This window comes from Diabrotica undecimpunctata, chromosome 9 (genome assembly GCF_040954645.1).
Source record: "Diabrotica undecimpunctata isolate CICGRU chromosome 9, icDiaUnde3, whole genome shotgun sequence".
Classification (NCBI taxonomy): Eukaryota; Metazoa; Arthropoda; class Insecta; order Coleoptera; family Chrysomelidae; genus Diabrotica; species Diabrotica undecimpunctata.
The window spans coordinates 55,420,618-55,445,518 of NC_092811.1; the positions used below are offsets into that span (position 1 = coordinate 55,420,618).

The 24,901-nt window shown below is 32.0% G+C and overlaps 2 protein-coding genes across 2 annotated transcripts; one reads left to right on the plus strand and one right to left on the minus strand.

Annotated features, from left to right (window-relative positions):
- Positions 1–2,178: 2,178 nt before the first annotated feature.
- Positions 2,179–4,973, minus strand: LOC140450816 (uncharacterized). Its single transcript, XM_072544490.1, is given in 3 exon segments — positions 2,179–2,495; positions 2,559–2,679; positions 2,681–4,973. Coding segments are annotated over 3 exon segments (1,749 nt in total). The 5' UTR covers positions 3,992–4,973.
- A 230-nt stretch (positions 4,974–5,203) lies between these two features.
- On the plus strand, positions 5,204–5,788 carry LOC140450817 (uncharacterized). The gene has a single exon (XM_072544491.1). It carries the CDS (start codon positions 5,204–5,206, stop codon positions 5,786–5,788), a length of 585 nt encoding a protein of 194 aa, XP_072400592.1.
- Positions 5,789–24,901: the final 19,113 nt, after the last annotated feature.

Here is a 24,901-nt window from a genome sequence, read left to right on the forward strand (position 1 = left end):
TTTAATATAGTTTTATTGCTTAATTCTTTTGTTAGTTCTATTTAGTTAATTAGTTATTTTGAATTTTATTATTATGGATAGTCAAAGTTTTCCATTTGTTCCATCAGCTAATGCGATGGTAAGTTTTTCTTTAATAAATATGATAAAATGTTCTTTAAAAGTTAATATTTTTAGATGAGTAAGGATGCTGTTCCTAAATTACAAGGTAATGAAACTGCACAGCGGTTTATTCAAAATGCCTCTAATTTTTTTTTAAATTATTTGCCGAATGAAAACCCTGTTGAGGTAACCCTGTTAAAATGTTACAAATGTTCTTAATATCAAAAACATTTCAGTTAACATCCAAATGTCTGAAGGTCTCAGAAAAAAGTGTGCGGAAATATAAAGATGGTCCTAATACAACCCTCACGTTAAAGAAGAAAAGTCGCAAAAGAAAATTAACGACTGACTTAAATCATAGTGTCAAAAATCAAATTAGCTTAGAAATTTATCGCATGTATGAAGAAAGTAAGTTTCTATTTTATATAAAAAATATATTTTACAAAAAAGTTAGGCAAATTTAGTTTATATCGTTAAGTTGCGCCAAATGTAGGCAACCAACTTAAAGTTTTTAAACTTTTTATTATTAATTAATTCTGCTAGAGTTAAGTATAATTTTGTTTTGTGTTGCTGATTGAACCTATATTATTAGTAATTAAATAATTACGTAAACTGTCAACTATCTGAATTTTGCATGTATTTTAGTTTGTTTGAGTATATAGTTGTTACGGCTTCGTATATTGACACTCTTTCCGAGAAAATTTACAACTCGGCAATATAAACTACCTAAAAATTAATAATTGTTTTAGAGTTGCCTCTTACAATATCTAGTCTGCTGAAGGTTTTAAGAGACAAATTTATTTATGAGGGAGGAAAAACAAGCCTCTTTCTGATCTTGAAAGAAATAGGATTCAAATACAAAATAGACAGACCACAAAAACATTTCATGGAAGTTCCTCACGTAGTACAGATGAGGCATAATTTTTTAAGGATTTACCATGAAAATGACCAAAGGGGAGTTTACAAAAAGCCCTTAATTTTTATAGACGAAACATGGATATTTTCTTCTGGATCCGTTAGAAGATCTTGGCAGGATGGGACAAATAAAGGAATAAGAAAAAGAAGCGGTGATGGTGTGAGGTAAGTAAATAAATATGTTTTCTTATATAATTTATTAATTCTCTTAACTGACTAAAATGGGTTTTTTTTCTGTTCCAGGACTTTAGTTCCAAAACTAATAAAGTATATTTTTTACAGAAAGCATATTTTCATTACATGTAAAGAAATTTGTTTTTATTAGATCGAATTATTTGTGTTGCAGGCAGGGATGGGCGGTGTCGATAATGTCATGTCGACAATTCGATTGTCGACATGTCGACAATCATGTCGATGTCGAGTGATTTAAAGTTGTTGCCAATGTCGACAATGTCGAGTATGTCGACAATTAGCAAACGATCAGAATGACGTTCCGTGCGCACTAATTTGAAATTTTAGGTTAATCTGGCTGCGCTGACTTATTGAAAAAGTATGCATTAATGTTTCAACAAGTTGCAAAGAGACCAAATAATCTCAAACTTTTGAAACTTTTAACCTCACTATTAACTTGCGATTGTCAAATTCATAGGATATTCCATAATTGTTTGATTGCAGGTTTTTCAAGTGTAAATGAATTTTAAATAGAATCATATAGAGACAATTTATTATGTGCAAACCTCATGATAGAGTAATGCAATGTAATGAATCTAAAATATTACCATATAGATGCAAAACCAGAAAAAACCAGCAAAACAAATTTTCATAGATTTTTAATTTTCTATCGTTACTCGTAAACTCGTAACATTTACAGAAAGGTTTAAAAAAATTAAAAAGCAACGTAAACCTAAACGTCAGTAAACGAGGTAAGATTCAAAACCACAATCAAACATATCTCAGTACATTGAAACCTTACCTTGTTTCCTAACATTTCGTTTACTTTTTTTTAAATTTTACTAACTCTTTATTATAATAATTATAGTATAATAATTACTGAAACAGTGTTGAATCTCTTCGTGCTTTGGCAGAGACTGCATAATAAAAACATTACAACATTTTGCGGTTTTGCTAATTTTTAACCAAAGAAAACATTTAACCAATAATACATCAAATAGTTGTACTTTCCCCGTCCATATCTACAATTTCTTCCTCGTCCAGGTCATCACTATTTTTATCAGGATACTCTCCCTTTAATGAAACATAAATATGTACCAATTTCTTGGAATTAGTGAACGTTAATCTATTTCTTATCAGACTGTGAATGTGTCCCCAATTTGAAAAGAGTCTCTCGATTTGAGCTGAGGAGGCTGGCATTTTTAGAAGTCTGAGAGCCATTTTAGCAAGAATTGGGCATTCCAGTTTGACCACTCGCCAAAATACTAGAGGCTTTTCAACTCCTTTTTCCCAAAGTGTTGAGAATATTCCTGAAATTGTAAACCTAATATATTAAAAATCAAAAGAGCGATAATTTTGTCTGAAAGACTTACCCGATTTAGTGTTAAATTTGTCCCATTCTTCTATGCCCTGATTGCACAACTTTCTGAGTAAGAACTGAGTTATTATACCAGTGTGCTCTGACGTAAGCTTGGAATTTTCATATTTCGGATGGATGCAGATAGTACGCAGTTAATGCGTACACGTTTAACGCCATTTGTTGTCTGTGTTTCAATTTTTCTTTAAGGTTATCTGGCAGATTCAAATTGAGCCACAGATGAACGGCATCTGCTACAGATGTGTCAGATTTCTGACAAACATTGATCAGATTACAAATGGGTTCATAAATTTCTATGTTCTGTTGAATCTCATCCACAAATTCATCGTTGAAGATTAATTCCTTGACTTTCGGCTTAATCTTTTTTTTCGTTACAGCGGCTACTTGTTTCATATATACCAGATTTTCTAGGAGACTTTTGAAAGAATCTCGGTAAGAGCACCATCTTGTTTCGGCCGGCAATTTGATTCTGCGCCCTCCCTTATCAACTATCATTTTTTCTAAATCTGGTTGCTTAAATTCTTTGAGGACAATGACCACATTGTCGACTAACTTTTTATCCAGCACGTCTTTGGCTAAAAGGTTGCCGGTGTGGCTACTGCACGTAGAGTGCCACATGTTGTGCTTGAGGAGGGATCCCATTTTAATCATTGCACTAGCATTATCCGAAACTATACCGTACGCATCTACATCGTATTTTTCTTTTGCAATTTTTTTAGATTCTGTTATTATTTCGGCAAGTTTTTCTCCAGTCTCAGACTCCGTGGTTAAATCCCAAGCATCAAGAAAGGCATTTTTTCCGTCTGCACTATGCAAAATTGTCACAACCGTTTTAGAATTAGTAGATGAGTTTTTCCAACCGTCACACAAAATGACTGACTCGGTTTCCACTTTTTTACGTGAAATCTCAATACAGTCTTCATAGCACTTATTTAAAAGCGATGTACAAAGTTTTTTCCGGCCAGGAATTTTGTCTAAATAAGCAGGACGGATCGTTTTTATAAAATTTTTAAAGAGAGGTGATTCTACCACAGTAAATGGTAAGTTACAGCCGAATATAAATTTGGCTAGTGCAGTGCTTATCTTCTCCTCTTCATACTCTTGTAATATGTCCATATAGTCGGTGATTTTCTTTGATTTTTTGGCTGGTCTAGCTTGAGATGTAGCGAATAAATTTCTTTTATTCGTGCTTGTGTAGCTTGTGCTGGAGGAAGTTGGAGTACCTAAGTTAGTCAAATTACTACTCTCAGTATCAGTAGTTGATAACATCATATTTTCAACAATACTATGAGTGCCTTGAATTGCTACACCATTGTTTTCTTCCAATTCCAATAAGGCGGCATCGGTATCTAATGAATTTTCTATAATTCCATCTAGCATGTTTTCAGGTGAAGTTCCAGTCACAATAGCTAGCGAACCATCTTCCATAACTTCGTAACTACCGTTCGTTGTATTCTAAAATTCAAAATAAAAAGAAACTCTAAGGTGACTAAATATGAAGGGCGGATCTACGGACACCCTGTATACAGAAGTTGGCATAGATACAGCGTTTTGTACTTAATTCAATAGGCCAATCCGTTTTTTGTCGTAAAATACTAAACTTGGTGTTTTTTAAATGGGACACCCTGTATATACAGATGCAACAACGTGAAAACCTCAGAATACAAATTCTGGGGTGAAAACTGATGCAATTTATGTCCCCTTCCGAATTCGAATTAAATAGTAATCAAGAAATCTACAATAATATATAGTGCGTTATTTTCACTTCTTGCCGTTAGATGGCTATACGGTTTTTGACGCCATGTTTTCTCCAATATACTACTACCGAAATTGTGATCCATGCGTTGTTGAGTTATGCGGCTCCGAACACATTTTACGATTCATTTTTATATTATAGATAAATGTAATTTCAAAAAGTTCCCCCCAAAATTTTTTCTAGATCCGCCCCTGCTAAATATGTAGTAGAACATACGTCCTATATACTCACTTGTGGATTAACTGTAGGTGTAAAACCTGTGTCTGAGCCAGTATTTTCGTATATCGAAACATGCGACATTTCATTATTGGATTGATTACCATTGCCACGATCTAACTTGCAGACGTTTCTTAAAATGAAAGTACGGGACGGGGTTAGTTATCAGCCGATACAAATATCAATTTCAGAGAATAAATCTCTATAGCTATCCAGCTAAAATTAATTAAAATATTTCTTCTTACCTGTGACTTTGCAATCTTGCTGCAGCTGTATTTTTTATCACATTTCCACATACACAACATTTAGCCGCGTGCTTTCCTTCTATCTTTAATACTTTGAATGATAATATATCATAGTTTTTATTCAGTTTTCTGCCACTCATTTTGATTCTGATCAGATCAGATCACATTCAAAGTTTACAACTGAATAATTTCATAACATAACCTCACTTCTTTCCATTATGGACACGTTGCTGACATTGTCGACATTGTTGACACGTTCTCGACATTGTCGACACGTCTGTGTCGACAATTAAAGTCGACGTGTCGATGCCCATCTCTGGTTGTAGGTACATAGTTTTACATGCAGGCTCAGAGCATGGGTTTATAAACGGAGCAAGTTTAATTTTTAAATCGGGCTCCAAAACGGGAGACTATCATGGAGAAATGGATGCTGATATTTTCGAGGGTTGGTTGGAGAAAGATCTTCTACCAAGATTGGAGGAACCATCAATGATCATCTTTGATAATGCTAGTTATCACAGTCGGCAAGTAAATAAATGGCCAACCCAATCTTGGAAAAAAGAAGAATTGGAAGGATGGCTTAGAAGTAAAGGCATTCTATTTCCACTGCATACTTCTAAGACAAATTTATTAAATATTATTAAAGCTCTTCCCAGATCTCCAAAACATTATGCTGTAGATGAGATAATTAACAAAGCTGGTCATGAAGTACTTCGTTTGCCTCCCTATCACTGTCACTTTAATGCTATTGAAATGGTGTGGAGTCAAACGAAACGGTTTTATGATCAGCACATATTGGGGAATAAAAATGTTTTAGAAGTTTGGGCAACAGCTATCAATAATGTAACTAGGGAGCAGTGGAAAAATTATGTTCGCCATACCCATAAAATAATTATAGAGAGTTACGAAAAAGAAAAGGTTGTTTTATCAACCAAAGTGCAGCCTTTGGTAATAGATATAGACGAGGAAACATCATCTGACGAAGATAAGGAAAATTTTGGGGATTAGTTTCATATGCTCTTCGAATGAAATCATTGACTTTGTTTTATTTTTGAACATTCATGTTTTGACTAGAGGTTTTATTTTTCTTTATTTTTAAAATTATTGCAAAAATATGATTAAACCGGTGATAAATTATTTAACCTTACAACTAACAATATATAATAAAGCAAACAAACATAACTAATCCTTTTCATTAGATTGTTTTAAACTTTTTTTCTGACTTTCCTCTTAAGTCTAACGTCCAAATTCTAAATACCATTAATATTTATAACTTTGAATGTTCTTTAAATGTATATAGGCATGTAAATCCATATTAATTAGTATTATGGATTCGACTAAATCTCAGGTTACTAGAGCGAACATTTAAGTAAATTATTTTAAGCAGTTCAGGACAATGTCTAACCACTTAAAAGTTTATCTAAAATACCAGACCTGCATAAACTCACCTTTGCTTAAAACTTTTTATATGCGTTGATTCTAAATCACTATCGTCTGTATGTATCGTATTTAATTACATCAAAATATTTAAGCGCATTACTGTCAATAGTGTACTCTGAACTCACATTTTTATTTCATTTATAAAAAGTTATGTGGTTACATTTAGCTACATTCAGAAACAAGTTGTTTCACTCAATAGAATTCACAACACATTCAGAAAAAAATACACTAAATAAATTTTAAACATTTGCTAAGAAAAAAAGTCAAAATTTTTACATATATATCTTTTTAACGAACATGTTAAAAAGTAGTGATGAACAATAGCCACTGTGTGGTACACTAACATGAAAGCTTTTATTTTACTAACTTTTAAATTCAGTACATATCATACTCCATTATACTAGGCTAAACATATTGCTTACAATCTTGTATAATTGGTCAGTTGACTTAATTTTCAAAATTTGCTGTATCTTGTAACTAAAAAACGTAATTTGTTTATTTTTAACCAAGAAAAATGTATGTGCTATAAAACACCAATTTAAGTTTGCTGAGATATAACAATTTAAATTTGTTTTGGAGACAAATTTAAATTGGACCGAAAAATACTGTCATAATAGGCGAAACCAAATATTAGTAGATAGTAGAGTAGAGTAAATTTTTATTTGCATAAATTTTTCAACATAATTGAACAAATAACGTCACATTATTAATCACAAATTAATATATATATATATATATATATATATATATATATATATATATATATATATATATATATATATATATATATATATATATATATATATAGATAGATAGATTAACATTACAAATTTAATATGCTGATCAGGGAGAAGGATAGGCTAGGCACTCCTCTACAAAATAAGCTCAATGTGTTAACTAGGTAGTATTTGTATTAGTTATTAATTGAATTTGTTTTCTTATATTGAGGTAAAAATCTATTACTTATATTATAAGAGTAGTGTATACTGGCTCAGTGTAATTATATATATATATATATATATATATATATATACATATATATATATATATATATATATATATATATATATATATATATATATATATATATATATACATATATATTTAAAACATATTCAATGGTTGAATAGCAGAGGTTTTATCGGTCAATAATTCGCAAATGAAAGTCGTCAACTACTCTATTGATTTATTCGAATATGTACCGCTTTTATTTTTAAAAGCATCATCAGTTCAAAAACAATTTGTAGGTTTTTTTAGATGTTACGAAAACTCTACAATAACTTAACATTAAAGATTAACAACTAAACAAGAGAAACGAAATAAAAAAAATACAAGAAAAACTGTAAGAACACTATTGTTCATTTAAATTTAACCGATGGCTTCATTTGAATGTTGGTTTAAGCTCTTTCGAGGGTCAAACCACACTGGTTGAAACCTCCAGTGTGGTTTGACCCTTGATTGAAACCTCCAGTATTTGGTTTTTTGTTTTTTCTTTCTGTTCTATATGGATCAGTCAAAACACACCATTAAAAGATGTCACAAACAAAATTTTTACTATCATAACTAAATTTTAAAATGTATTTTGTCCATTATTTTATATGTTAAATTTTATATGTGTTATTAATGTTGAGTGTCATAGCTTTATACAAATAATCTCAACGACTATGTCTTGAAGAAGGAATAAAACAATTCTAAAAGCTAGACCAAAAGTCAAAAGAGTGTTTCTGTAAGATCCCGGCCAAACCTTCTGACTGCAGCCCTAATAAACTGTGTTGTTTGTTTGTTTGTTTATATCGCCAGTCAATAATATCCAGTATTTCTTATATATATATATATATATATATATATATATATATATATATATATATATATATATATATATATATATATATATATATGTTCATTCAGTAGAATTTTAATAAGAAAGATAGGTTACCTACTTTAATAATTTGCCAACAATGTAAGTAGACCATTGTTTCTTAGAAAACAATTTAGGAGTATACAATAAATAGGATTACCAAGTAATTTATCTCATGTTAACATATACTTGCTTGGTTGGACTTACAATATCAGAGTTAGGGAACCACTGTTATAAGAAAAAGCCGAAATATACTCCATATCATTAGGAATGGCTAACTTTGGGACCAGTAATGCGTGGCTAAAAAAGTTCAAAAGAAGACATGAACTTGCTTTTAAAAAAAGTTTGAAGGGAAAGTGCAGGAGTCAACATTGAAACCTACCTTTGAAATATGAAGCAAATGCCAAATCATGGATGACTTTTGTAATTGTTAAAAACTGGCTTATAAATATTGATAAGAAAATGGTCAAATAAAAATCTTGTAATTCGTTAATAATATATAGGTAAAAATAATTATCTATAAATTATTTACCTAATTATACTAAATAATTTAATAATTATTATAAATTCCACCAATAAAAGTAGTTAAAATCCAGTACAACATGAAAATTATAGCCTATGCCTATGTTTCAAGGTATCATTCAAAACTTTAAGGCATTATATCAAAAGGAAGTTACCAAGTAAATGTTGGATAATATGGAAGAAAAAAAGAATTCTACTATAGATGTATTGAAACCTATGGCAATGGTCAATAAAGCTTGGCAAAATGTAACTATGACTACTATAAAGAACTGTTATGTATACTGTGATTTTGCAATTGCCAACAGAAGAAACTGAAACCGAACATATTTCTATTTCACCTCCAGCATGAATTATAGTGGTATTTGAATCAGGAATATCATTTAAGGACTTTGTTAAGTGCAATAAAGGAGTTGCTGAAACATTATCTTCTGATGTCGAAATTATCCAGTTACAACGAAAATCAATAATGATTTAGATGACATAGAAGAATAATCCTACATAATATATTCTCTGGATTTACACAAAAAAAATGCAAGAAGAATGCTGAATTCTTTACGAAATTTTATAAAGCAAACCAGCAGCTCTGAAGAATTGTCTGCTCTATTGTTGCCGAGAGGGGGCGTTTGGGCCTGTAGGACCCATCGCCGGCTCTGCGGACTTCTTCCTGTCCTTGGAATTAGACCGGGTGTTGACCATCTTTGCTTGTCACTGATAAAATGGTTTAATACTTCTACTGGTATAAAATAACGGTTACCGTGACAAGTATCTGTTATAGGTAACAGTTCCAAGGAGCAGTTACAAAATAACAGATCAAAAATAGAAAACAGAACAGGTAAAATAGTCTAAGTATTCCTTGACTTACGGAAGGAATAACTTAGTAAACAAGAAAAATAAAATGGTATAAAAGTACAATGCAAAGAAAATGTTTCTAAGTGTTTCTTGACTTACGGAAGAAACAACTTAGAATGAAAAGTAAAATACACAAGATAAAAGAATAGAAAAATGCAGAAATATTCGTAAGTGTTTCTTGTCTTACGGAAGAAACAACTTAGGACAGAAATACAGATAAATGAAATATGTAAATATGAAACAAGGTATGGAAATATTTCTAAGTGTTTCTTGACTTACGGAAGAAACAACTTAGAGTGAAAATAAACAAGAGAATCAAATATGGAAAAATAAGAATACAAATACTTATAAGTGTTTCTTGACTTACGGAAGAAACGACTTACAAATACGAAAAATCAAATACAGAAAAGATGTGGAAATATTGCTAAGTGTTTCTTGACTTATGGAAGAAACAACTTAGCATAAAATAGAAAATGAAAGTGACAAATGTATTAAGTATTTTCTTAACTTAAGGAAGAAAATATCTTAAATAAAATATCGGAAATAATAATGCAACAATGATTATGAAAATATTTCTAAGTGTTCTTTTGACTTACCGGAAAAGAATGGCTTAGACGCACAATTAAAATAACAAGTCAAATATTCAGAGAAATATTTCTAAGAGTTCTTTGACTTACCGGAAAGAACTACTTAGACAAAGTACAAATCAAAATATAAAATAGAAAAAGCAAGATAAATATTTCTAAGTGTTCTTAACTTACGGAAGAACAACTTAGACACAAAATACAAGAAAAATAAACAATCAAAATAGTCAAATAAAATATCAAACAATCAGTACATGAACAAATATAGATCAATGTATTATTCTAACCTGAAAAGGTCTGAATATACAATAATGCTAAAATAAAAAGGTATACAGAAAATCAGAAATAAAACAATAACTTAGTTGGAACAATAATAGCACCGACTAGGTCTACACTAGAAGAGGCAAGCTCGACTGATCGATGAGAGAAAATCTACCTGCTTTTATGTAAAACAAATCCTTTGTTTTACGTAGCGAAAGTGGAATTTCCCTGCATCGAATCAATTAGAAATTTGGATTTGGCCAACCTTGGAATTCCCAAGTATTTTAACCGATATCCAAATTCCTTGATGCGTCGAGGACATCCCCCCTCCTCTGAAAGACCTAACGGTGCTAAGAAAATTTATTAAAACAATAGAAAAATACAATTTAAGAATCAAAAAAATACAATAATAAAATTTTTACCCTAAAAGAATATAATGTAAAAGACTTAAGATAAAAAAAAAACTAAGATATTGTACTTAAGATATTTGAACTTAATTGTATATGGTCCAGTAGGCCCAGGTGGTCCAGGTGTGCCGGGTGGCTCGTCTGCTTCCGTCAGGGCTACTTTATTCACCCTGAGGAGGTCCTACGACGTCGTGAAGATATAAGGCTACTCAATTCACCTTGATATCTCCACGTGTCGTAATGGGACCTTATCCTTGTTCCAGATCGCGATGTCGGGTCTCAGTAAGTTCGCTATCGTTATACACCTCTGGTCCTCGGGGGTATGTGGCATGAGACGTCTGAATAAGGCAGATTTCTGGTTAATGAACTCCTCCGTGGATTCGTCTCTACGTTGATGTTCTCCATGAAGCTTCGACGTCAGGGTTGAAATTGCGGCAGGGTCATTGTATCTCCTTAGTAGACGGTCTCGAAATGTGGTGTATGGCAGGTCCGTGTATGAGAATTTCTGAGCCCATTTCTTCGCATCGCCGTGGAGGGAATTGTCTATGAGGTAGTCGATCCATTGGTCCTCGTCTACCTTATGTTTGATTAAGAAATTCTCAGCTTTTGTCGAAAAGCTGAGCGGATTCTCGGTGTCCCGGCCTGAGAATTGAGGGGGCTTCGTGTAATTTATCCTGGACTTCGGTGTCCCAGGCTGAGGCATCTGGGGTGCAGTGCCTTGAGTTGTGGATAGGGCCGCCATCGCTTGCATCAAGGCAGAGATAAAGTCAGCTGTAGCAGGCTGGCTCGAAGACGGTCCTGGGGTCGTGAGTTCGGGTTTTGTTTGTTGGGCGCCATGTTGCCGAGAGGGGGCGTTTGGGCCTGTAGGACCCATCGCCGGCTCTGCGGACTTCTTCCTATCCTTGGAATTAGACCGGGTGTTGACCATCTTTGCTTGTCACTGATAAAATGGTTTAATACTTCTACTGGTATAAAATAACGGTTACCGTGACAAGTATCTGTTATAGGTAACAGTTCCAAGGAGCAGTTACAAAATAACAGATCAAAAATAGAAAACAGAACAGGTAAAATAGTCTAAGTATTCCTTGACTTACGGAAGGAATAACTTAGTAAACAAGAAAAATAAAATGGTATAAAAGTACAATGCAAAGAAAATGTTTCTAAGTGTTTCTTGACTTACGGAAGAAACAACTTAGAATGAAAAGTAAAATACACAAGATAAAAGAATAGAAAAATGCAGAAATATTCCTAAGTGTTTCTTGTCTTACGGAAGAAACAACTTAGGACAGAAATACAGATAAATGAAATATGTAAATATGAAACAAGGTATGGAAATATTTCTAAGTGTTTCTTGACTTACGGAAGAAACAACTTAGAGTGAAAATAAACAAGAGAATCAAATATGGAAAAATAAGAATACAAATACTTATAAGTGTTTCTTGACTTACGGAAGAAACGACTTACAAATACGAAAAATCAAATACAGAAAAGATGTGGAAATATTGCTAAGTGTTTCTTGACTTACGGAAGAAACAACTTAGCATAAAATAGAAAATGAAAGTGACAAATGTATTAAGTATTTTCTTAACTTAAGGAAGAAAATATCTTAAATAAAATATCGGAAATAATAATGCAACAATGATTATGAAAATATTTCTAAGTGTTCTTTTGACTTACCGGAAAAGAATGGCTTAGACGCACAATTAAAATAACAAGTTAAATATTCAGAGAAATATTTCTAAGAGTTCTTTGACTTACCGGAAAGAACTACTTAGACAAAGTACAAATCAAAATATAAAATAGAAAAAGCAAGATAAATATTTCTAAGTGTTCTTAACTTACGGAAGAACAACTTAGACACAAAATACAAGAAAAATAAACAATCAAAATAGTCAAATAAAATATCAAACAATCAGTACATGAACAAATATAGATCAATGTATTATTCTAACCTGAAAAGGTCTGAATATACAATAATGCTAAAATAAAAAGGTATACAGAAAATCAGAAATAAAACAATAACTTAGTTGGAACAATAATAGCACCGACTAGGTCTACAGTAGAAGAGGCAAGCTCGACTGATCGATGAGAGAAAATCTACCTGCTTTTATGTAAAACAAATCCTTTGTTTTACGTAGCGAAAGTGGAATTTCCCTGCATCGAATCAATTAGAAATTTGGATTTGGCCAACCTTGGAATTCCCAAGTATTTTAACCGATATCCAAATTCCTTGATGCGTCGAGGACACTATATACCTTATGAGTTTGTTAGAGAACAACTGAATTGTCAATGTAAATTACTGACTTTTTAATGCCATATTTCTCATTTTAAGGATGTTTTAAAAAAAATGTTAATTTATAATAAATAACAATATGTTCTTTTTTAACTCAAAATTAGTATGAATCTCAACCTCTTCAAGTGGAATTAAAATATGACAACAAAAAATGGTGAAATCCATAAGTTGAAAACTCAATAACTTGAATTTTTTCCCTTAATGTTTGGCTTCCATAGGTTCTACTGTGTAACTAAAACGTAAGAATTATCCATTATATAAATAAATATGTAGTTTATATTGTTTTTGGTTTAGAAAATAAAACACAATAAATATTATTTGTAGTTATTAATTTATTTAAACACCTCAAAAATGTAGCAATACTTAGCAAAGGTTGGATGCACTACTAATATTTAAAACTAAATGCATACCTTTAACTTAAAGCAGTTAAAATATAATTAGGTATAAGTTGATGCATACAGACACCTGAACTTCACAGTGAATTGTTCGATATTTTTGGTTTTGTTTAAAGTTTTCAATTCCTCTTTGTCTTCTATCTTTCAAAAAATCCTCATGAAACCAGATGAATTTTCTGACAAGGGACTGCCATTGGGCACACCTTTTACTGTCATATATTTAGCTTGAATTCTTTGTTTAGTGTTATATATTTCAGCCATGAGCCCAGACCCAGATAAAGGATGCTGTTACATGCTTAAAATCACCCTGTAAAGCCATACAATCATGATAACAAACTGAAAACAAAAGCATCACCATCTTCTTCATTAACAAGTAATGTGGATGCATATAATGTTAATGGAACTTTTTTATTCTGGGCATGTTTTACAATACTGCATTTGCTGTTAGATGCTGTTACGCTTAAGCTGCATAAAACTTATGGTTCATCTCCATAGAAAGATCTAAAATTAAATTTGACCATTTAGCACTTATAATTTACAAAACTAGTATCAATTTACAAACGATAATTCAAGACAAATAGTTATTGTGTATAAAACAGAAATAGTAATAACTAGTAAATAATTTAAATTAAATTTAAACTTGTTTATACTTACAATGAGGTTTTTGTTGTTTGTTTGGGTTTATATGACTGCGGCCAGGACACTGAATCCATTCACCATACATGGAAGATTTTAACATCCTCTAATGCTAATGAGCAAAAATTACTATTGAACTAGGAATTTGCCTAGCATAAATGAGTCAAATTACTAATATTTGCTTTGCTATATCCTTTTAGCATATGGAAGTATACTTATTTTGTAAGATAATAAAACCACAGTTTATGTTAATGCCCTTCAATGAACTGTTAATCATTGATTCCATCCTAGTCACAACATTAAGGAACTTGCTGTGTACTATAATTATAGTTAACCTCACTTTGACCACAATATATACCCAAACCCAACTTTGACTGCTTAATTTTGTAGAATTTATTCCCACTAAATATTTTTATTCTGTACAATAAATAATTTTATTATTTGTTATCAATACATTATACGGTGTAAATAAATATTGATTGTCGGTAATTCGTAAAGTTCTATTTTATTTTTATTTACGTTTGTTTACATTAATATTGACTAAGAGCACGTATGCTTGGTTGTATAGTAATTTCCAGCCACTTTTAGTCTGTCAAAAAGTAACTAACTTCGCAAAAAAATAATTACTAAATTCACTAGACAGTTCGGACTGGGAATAGCGAACCGAGTTTACATCATTTTGAGAAAAAGAAATACTTACGTAAGTATATGTATTTGAGAGTACTCACCTTCAAATTTGGAGAACTTGCTTTTGGAGTGCATATGTTGCGTAGAAACACGTCTGCAAGTTTAAACCAGAATAGTCGGGGCTCATAAACGTCATCAGCACTATCTCCACTTCTTTCTGAATTTTTTATCTTGCAAAGTTCTGCCCCATAACGTGTTCTAATAGTTTTTATTTTTGCCTTTATGCCGGGTGCAGTTAATCCAGGCAAATTTAAATCGGCCAGCATTGATAAGTACGCTTTTTCCCGTACGTTTGTTTTGCTGTAATCACTCATACAATCAATACATTACAAGCACTCATACCGCTGGTAAGTTTCTAGAAATAGTTCCATGTGTTTATCTTGCCACTTGAATGACATTGCCACGATAATAGGTATGCACAATACTTCCACAAAAATTTAAATCAAATAAAACTACTTAAAACTACCAAAACCCAAAACAATCGACTGGCGTTTGTGAAGTGAACGTCGGCAGTTTACATTTGTCACTGGGCCTTCACTCTCGATGAATCATCGCTTCGAGGAACGCTTTTCATCAAAAGTTGGTCAAGGGTCGATATATTTCATCCTTCATTTGAAGTGTACACTTTGGATGAAATCACAATGAAAGGCAATTTACACTCGTTACTTTGGATGATTCCTCCAAGATGATCATCAAAAGTGACAAATGTAAATGGGCCTTTACCTTAATTGAATATCTTTCACTGAACACTGCGACCTTACTGTAAAATCTGTCAGATGCCGACTGTGGTGTTTGCTCGTTTGTTTCTATATTTATAGGTGGAACCCACGCGCCACGAACGTGATCACATGTTTACATTCTCACTCTCATTTCAACATATTTCCTAACAAACATGTAAACAAGACTTTGTGGTTTTAAAAATATGTTATAAATTAATAAAAATAATAAAAGTGGTTACGCGTTATCACTTCCTTACATTCGTACTTCTACCATTGTAGTTTTTTATTTTTTATTTCAAAGCTTTGTGCAATTTTGGGATCCAATTTTAAAATTATGTTATAGATAGGATCTTTAAGGTGAATCGACTTTTAATCTTACTAATTCTATATAGAATTCTAAAATACATTTAAAAAAACTTTCAAATTCTTGTTGGTTCAAATTTCGCTTTTTTTAATTCTTATCAGCTTTCTGTTACAGCAATTCCTGTATAAGTAGCATGTATAATAACAAAATTTACAGGGTTTTCGTGGTTGAGTGTAACTTAGACCATAAAAACGGATAGACACGCCTTGTACCGAACCTTTGAAGCAAACACCTTCCGCGAAAGTGACGTCACAATATGGCAAGAGCCCGCTTGGATTCTTAGCAAAGCACTAATAAAATTACCCAACTTTAGATTAATTTTAATATAACTTCAATATTTTGTAAAAAATATGAAAGATAAATTATTTAGCAAAGTAATTAATAAATGTTTTATTTGAAAGTACATACCTAAATATATTATTTATTATATACATCGTTGGTATTTCTCTTCTTGTTTGATAATTAAAAAATACATATATAAATAGGGAATCTATTAATTTATTAACCACAAATCAAAATATCTTTTGTTAACTTACTTCTAACTCTTATTACATTATTTAGTTTTTCACCTTCGTGGTACAATCTAATGTTGCAATAATGGAAACAAATTATCTTTATTAGATTAAACAAATGGTTTGTTTCAAAATCATGATCAAACATGTTCTTTGTATGCGTTAAACACAGAACCATGCACGTTACTCATGACATTTAAGATCAATTTTGTCATTAATTTGGAATCGTTTAATTTTTTTGAATTGTACATAAATCTAATTTTGCTTTCAGCAATTTTGCAAATATGAATGACGTCTTTAGAAGGTTGAATTAAAAAAAATTTTATATGCTATAATTTTTGTGTCTTATAAATGGAGATTGTAAATTATCACATTAAATTGCACACAAACATATGTCACAATCTAATGTTTTCTTAACGACAATCCCAGCGATATAGTCAACAACATCACAAACATAAGATGACAATGTTTTTGAAAAACTTAAATTATTTACAGTATAATCCTGATCCTGGTTACTAGTTATTGTTTCCCTATTATTTTCATCAGTTATAAAGTTGTCAATGAGTTGATGATCAACAGTTTTCATTTTCATAGTATTTGTTGTGCTCATTGCTAATATTATGGAAGGTGCCTGTTCTATACAATTAGCCTGGGTAGAATTCTGTAACAACAGAAGAAGAAGATCTATGGAACAACCGGTCTAAGTGGCGATTGGAAGTCGGAAAACGGCGGAGAACGTTATAAACCGACAAGTAGTAGTAGATCCTGTAACACTTGTGTGTATTAAGAGTCTTTTATATGCAGCTTTAAATTATTTTGCCGTTGGGTTGTTGTTACAACAACCCAACGGCAAATTGGAACACTTTAAAAAGTTTACAACGCCTATAAACACTTCTAATCGCTACCGTTTCTGCCGTAAACTGACGTCACCCACAGCTATGTGAATCGTTTTTTGTTGGCTTTACTCTTCAAGACGAGAGAATAGCATTACGGCATGTCTATCAGTTTTTATGGTCTAAGGAGTGAAAATATGTCGTTGGTTCTTTTTATTAGATATCTTTATAAAATTGGAACAAAGCATTCTTAAAAGTTTCAGTTTGTGACTGAATCTTACAAAGAAGTGGTTTTTCTGACTGAAAGAGTAAATTGAAGTTCCTCATTAGTCCTAAAGAATATGATATAAACTCTAGATATACCGGTGTGAACAAATTTCACATGGTTACCAACATTGTTTCTGTTAGAATTAACGGGTGTTCAAATATATATTTCGCCAAATATGCTTCTAAATGGCTCATATTGCTCAAGCACTCTATCGACACATTCTTTAACACTAGAAGCGCTGACATTTCTGCCAGTAATATAAGTATGAACGGGTCATTTTTGACCCGTATGATCCAAGTCGAGAATGTAAAAGGAAGCTTGAAACAAAATATCATATATTTATTTGACAATTAATAATAGTAATAAACAAAGGGAAAATATAATATAAAACATTACTAGATAGCTCTTACCTACATAATGAACATAGAAAGTATTGTGTGGAAGTGCATTTTTTACACTCATGGCATTTTACAAATGATTTGTTTCCAGAGCACTCTGATTTGATTTCACAATGTGTTCGCTTTTTTGAGGTTCATCGATTTCATCTGGGATGGCAGTTTATTTGACAGCAGCTCTAGTCCCTGCGTATTTTTCTAAGAGTTCTTCTCCTAGTTTTAGAATATAATTTCTGCGACTATTTGCGATTTATTCAATGATTTATATAAGATCCAAGCATTTATTCCAGCTAAGTCCAGTAAATTGTAAAATGTGTGAAGTGGTCAACGCCTAGACGATGCTTTCACTGAATACTGGCGTGCCATTTGGTCCACTACATCAACACCATATTTTGTCTCATTATAAAATTTAATAGTACACACAATTCTTTATGGTCTGCAAGTTTACTTTCACTAGCAAAATAATTTAGACAGCGATCACAAATATATTTTTTCTCCCTATTCTTGTTGAATTGTGATTTTACTAATTTTTGTGATTACTAATTTGACAAAAAAACTCATTGTCTCCTAGTAAGAAATGTAGTTCTTTTTAAAATCCTCCCCCTTTTAAATTAAATGTCTGTTTCGTCCCCCGTTTTTTAAGTGTTTTCTGTGTGTGTAAAAGTGTCTTAATTTAATTTTAACATAAAAATTTTTTGGACTTTACAAAAGTTTGCCAGATATTGCAACAACTTTATCAAAGAAATTTGATAACTACAAGCTTATATAATTGCACACCCACACAATTTGTACATCCATTCTTATTCATTGTCTTACAACTGTCACCTTCCAAAACAAAACATAAAATCTCAATAAATAACACACATTTCATAAATATATCTCCAGAATAAATATAAATAACTTTAAAGAACTTAATGGTATAGAACATTACTTTCATCAAACAAACAATACATTTCACCTATCTCTACTTCATTGGATAAAATCTGTCTCCTCAAGAACTTCCCCGTTTACTGTTAAACAATTACAATAGTTGACCTGAGTTCTCCAATCAACAATACAACCATGTTCTTTCAACCATCAATTAATAGAGTACCGGCATCATTTTAACTTTGCATCGTGACCTGAAGATGCTTTGCATATTATAGAAAGCGAAACCGGTCGTCCGATTAGTTAAATTAAATTGATTGTGAGTAAGTCTAACTTATTATTTCTTTTACCTTTTCTTTTATTTCTTCATTGAGGCGTCTTGAACTTTGGGCACTTTTGACCCTACCATCCGGCTTGGGTGTATTGGTGACCTCATCTTTATTCTTATGGACCGTATAGACAGGTTTTTCTGAGATGCTTAGGCTTCCTAAGTAAAATTTTTTGCAGACTTGTACCTTTTGGTTACCAACATTAAAGAAGTACCTAAAAGTGAATTTTTTGTATGATTCTCTGTTCCTATCTTTAGGTCCTTCTGTCTGATGTTTTGTGGTTATACCCAACATATATTGATGTTTTCCATTTTGATTTATGCCATAAAACGCCTTAAACAAGGCTTGTCTTTCATTTTCACTTGTATCCCACACATTTAAATTTACAGTCATTTAAACAACCCTTTAAACTTTTAACTTCTTTAGCGGGCACTATAACTCTACGACTCACATAAGATTCCTCTTTTTGATGACTGATAGAATGTTTCTGGCTTTTCCAACAAGAAACATCCCTTTTTCTTCACTTAACAGGAGGAGGTTTAGTGTTTGTTACCTGATCAATAATAACTTCTTCCCCAACCAAATTTATAGGCAAACGGACCTCATCATTTGAAGTAGTTTGGTGAGCGCCAGCGGTTGAAGTTGATGGGAGATCAATGGGCATCAACGCTAGTTTTGATTTAGTTGCAGTTATTGAAATATCTGCAGGTACACGCTTCTTGGCTTTATTTCTGGGTCGCCTGCAAAATACCACTAGAATTAGCTGCTAAAATAGTATGACTATGACTATATACTAGTTTAAAAACCTCAAACCTCAAACGAATCATTTGAAATACCATAAGTCTATTTACTCTCCAAATGGAAGTTTAAAAATTGATTATGTGCAATATAACTTTTGAAAAGTGGGCTATTTAAAAAACTAAACTAAAGCGATAAAACTTTAATGTTTTGAAACATGTGGATTTAAATAATAAATTATGGAATTTTTAACGTTATTTGTAGTTTGATTTCATAAAAATGACTAGATTCCACGAAGTGAAGGTTTCAGCAATAAAAAATATAGATTAGCTTACCTGTCAGTAGTTTCTTCATTTTCATCTCTTAAACTTTCTGATGATGGAGAGTAATAATCACCAGAGTCCTCTAATTCTGCATCCTCACTAAATACCTCAGTAATAAGTCGTCCCAACTCATTTAGTTCCCATTGTTATAAACAACAATACAAACATAACCTCAATACTAGACAGTGAACATGAACAGCTGTTACAGTTGGAACATTGTCAAACGAATACATGCAAATCTTAATTATTGGTTCAGTGACAAGGTTTCATGTGTCACCTGAAACCATGTCATTCTAGTTTTGTTTTCTTTATGTTCACAGATGGAACCTTGGCATTGTAATGAGTCAGAATTAACTTGTTAGCCAGCGCTGTTGTCAGATCAAAAGTTAGGGAAGATCAGTTGGAACCTTTTCACACTAATTACTCCAATGCGATTTTGTTAGTTGGAACCCTGTCGTTCTAACCTAATGAAATGGCAAAGCAGTAGAAAACCTTAAAATTAGTAGAAGTGCTGAACAAAAAAATCTACAAATTTGAGAACAAAGATAATTCAATTTATCTAGGGGTGAACATAAACAATAAAAATATAAAAAGCAGAGAAAACATCGACAGAATTAAAATCCAAGATTCTATTAAGAAAAGCAAAAGAAAGGCTCTACAGAACTGTCATGAGACCAGTTGTGCTTTATTAGTGCAAACTATGAACACTAAACAAGAAATACTAATGTCAGAGGTATCAGAACGAAAAATTTTACTTAAAATATACAGAGAAAAAAACGAGACATGAGTTTGGAAAAATAGCTCAAATTAAAGCCCAAAGAATAAGAAAGCTGGGGCATGTAAAAAGACTTCCTGAACAAATAGTAACAAAACAACCGTTGAGAAGAGACCAAACAGGAAAAAAACAGGAAAGGGGAGACCTAGAAGAAAATGGATAGATGCAGTAGAAGACAATTTAAAAGAATTTAAGATAGGACACTGGGAAACTAACGCAATGAATAGAAGAGTCTGGAGTGGAATTGCCAACCAAGCCTTGGGCGTTCACAGCCTGTGAGCTGCGAAGGCCCATGAAGAAATAGGAAAGATTTATAGTATAGGAGTGTTGTTAACAGATTGTCAGACATATCTTTATGGTAGAGAAATACCATCAGATTTTGGCTTAGATTCATCATAAGAAGAATATTTGGGTATAAATAATTAAAATAATAACTATTTTTTAGTATGACTTTTTTAATTATTAAAAAAATATTTTTTATAAATTAAAACTAGATTTATTTAGTATTGCCTTTAGTCATTTTTGCTGGTTACTAAATAAATCTAGTTGAACGTTCATTTTATTCTCTTCCATTTCAATCCGTTTCTCCCTTTCCCATTTTTGTAATTTAAATTGTTCTTCTTGCAATGTTTTCTCCCTCTCTTGGAGTGCCAGTTCCCTACTCCGGATTTCATCTTCTTCTCATTGCGCCGTCTCCTTTCGAAGGTTGGCGATCCAAATGGCAATTGTAGTTTTGGAAACTGCTGCGCGAAAGATCTCTGCGGATGATCGGTCGAACCATCTCCTCAGGTCTTTCAGCCACGAGTTCTGGCGTCTTCCTACTGATCTTTTGCCCTGTACTTTTCCTTCCAGTATAACTTGAAGTAGTTCATATCTTTCGCCTCTCAGCACATGACCCAAGTATTGCATTTTCCTCTCTTTGATTATTCTTAGTAATTCTTTTTGTTTACACATGCGACGAAGTACCTCAACATTAGTAACTCTTTGTACCCATGGAATCCTCAACATTCGTCTGTATATATACATCTCAAAGGCATCTATTCTTTTTTCTACTTCAGAGTCCATTGTCCAACTTTCACAGCCATACAGTAAGACAGAAAAAACGTAACATCTGATCATTCGGATTCTAAGCTGTAGACTAAGGTCTGATCTTGTAAAAAATGTTTTAATCCTCATGAATGTTTTCCTTGCTTGTTCGATTCTTGACAGGATTTCTTTTTTTGGATTACACTGACTATTTATATTTGTTCCCAAATATTTTATGGAATTTACCTGTTCTATTATTTGACCCTTGGCATACACCTGTACGTTTATTGGTGACTTTGAAAATACTAAAGTTTTAGTTTTGGAAACGTTTAGATGTAAACCGAACATTTCGCTGTGGTGAACTACCGCATTTATTATATTTTGTAGTTCTTGTGCGTTGCTTGCTATTAAGACGGTATCATCAGCATATCTGATGTTGTCTATGCTGATTCCGTTAATCTTAATTCCGCCTTGGACCTCGTCTAATGCTTCTCTGAATATAGACTCCGAATACAAATTAAAGAGTAGCGGTGATAAGACGCAACCCTGTCTCACTCCTCGTCGGATTTGTATGTCTTCGGATGTTGTGTGCTCTATTTCAATTGTTGCCGTTTGGTGCCAGTATAGTTCTGAGATAATTCGCAAGTCTTGTTCGTCAACTCCAGTTGTTCTCAGAATTTCGATCATCTTTTGATGGTTAACGCAGTCAAATGCTTTTCGATAGTCAATAAAACATGCATATACATCCACATTCATGTCTCTGCATCGTTGCGTTAACACATTTAAAGCAAAAAGAGCCTCTCGTGTTCCCAATCCGTTTCGAAATCCGAATTGAGTGTCACTCATCTGGAACTCGCACTTCTTGTAAATTCGTGTATGGATAATTCTGAGAAAAGTTTTAAGGACATGAGACATCAAGCTTAATATTCGATACATAATTGTGAGGAATTCGATTTTTTTTTCATATTGGATTTCATACCAGCGATCTTTTTTTTTTGTAAATACTCTAGGGTTGATTGCTTCAAACCAACATTCCGTTGTTTTCTTGTGGGAGCTACAAATAAATTTATGAAGACATATTTCAACCAGTGAACATTAAAAAAAACATACTTAAAATACTCCTTTTTTTCCCTGGCGTATCTTAAATTTTCTGTATCCGACTTGTTCGGCTCCTCATTATTTATTGGACCCTCACAATCAATTATTTCCTCATTAACTGTAATATAAAAAAAGTTTAAAACAACTTTGTTTAATTTATAGACAGTCTCTAACTTACCATCAATTGTGGATGTGTCATTAAATATATTTATTAATGCATTTTCCCTTATTACTATTCCGTGTTGATGGCTGTTTGCCTGACTTTTAGCCTTGAGAGAGGGTAAAAGTACAAATTCCCTTGATAATCCAACTACATGGTTTAAGAGATCGTCCATTTCTGAAACGTCTTCTTCAACTCCTGATCTATAAACACAAGGACAACTTCAGTGCTTGTATTTAATTTTGTTTATTTAAATGTTTATACAAGAGTACATTAAAAAATACAACAATGTTTACACAACATACAATTAATTATATTTAAAAAAGATAAATAAAAATGATGATATTGTATTGTTTTAATTGCTTTTATTTAAATATAAAAATATGCTTTTATCTTAGTTTTGAATTTTTTTTATTTTGTTTATACCTTTTAATTGTGAAGGTAAATTATTGTACATCATAATTTAAATAGTTTTCTCCATATTTATTTAAAAATTTTACTGAAATTAAGTCATTGTCTAGTGAAATGATTGTGGTGATCCCTATATTTCTTAAATACAAGATTTGTTTGTTTTATTTTTACAATAGATAATAAGCAAATTTTAAAAATAAAATATGAAGTTCCAATAACAAAGAATAATTACCTAAATTATTCAAAGAGCCAAACAAAATGTATACTTACTTAATTTGAAGTTTCTGATCCCTCTGACTAAACTTAGTAACTAAGTTTTTTACACGGTCTTTTATTGCTCGTAGACTTGCGTGTTTTCCAGTTATTTGGAGCATATTCATTTGGATTCAACTCCACCTTTCTGGATGCTCATAAGGGTTCTGACCTACGACTTGCCAAAACCTGAACCTACGGCTTGAAAAAAACACGTGCCACATGTACTGATGAAAACTCGATGTTCATATTTTGCCTATTCTATTTTCTATTTTGGTAATCGGGTTCGGGTAAGATTCCGTTGTGCATTCGGTAATTTTCGGCTCGATAGGGATGCGTATAAACGTAACGTACCAGCCCGTTACGTTAGGTAATACGTATCTAGATACGTTAGTTCAATCATTAATGCGCATGCTTATATGTCAAAAAGATACGTTACGTATACGTATTTGCTTGCACAAAAACTCCATAATAGCGATCATGAAGCCCTGATATATTAGCTACATCAGAATTCCATGTTTACTACTAATCTTACATACATTTCAAAATTCAAAAATATCCTTTTTTAATTTATCACTTTCATTTTTTTTATCAGTTTTTATCATACTTCTTTAGGTACTTAAGTTTTAAGAATAATTTACAGTGACATTATACAATATTTGCAATATTTGCTTTAGTTGTAATGTAGAGTTGCCATTGAAGTTAGTACGTGTTCTTTTGCCTCACATTAATATGTTTATGTTTGTCGTATACCAATTTGTTGTAACCCATGTTTATACAATTTTATTTTTACATTTGGACTCCACTACACCATTTTTATATTTTAATTAAATTTTTGTAATTTTTAAAATAGTAATAAGTAGTGAAGTGTCGGTTATTTTAAAGTGTTGTGTTGTCCTTATGTAGTATGTAGATTTGTCGGAATGAACGAGTGCCGTTCCACGGCGGACATTTATATTTTTTTATGTGAATTATTTTTAAAATGTAACATTGTATACATGTATTTAAGATGAAAATAAATATTTTGAATAGCCAAATGCCTCGTCATCTAATTAGTGACGCGCGCATGAATGGATAACGAGATTCCCACTGTCCCTACCCACTATCTAGCGAAACCAC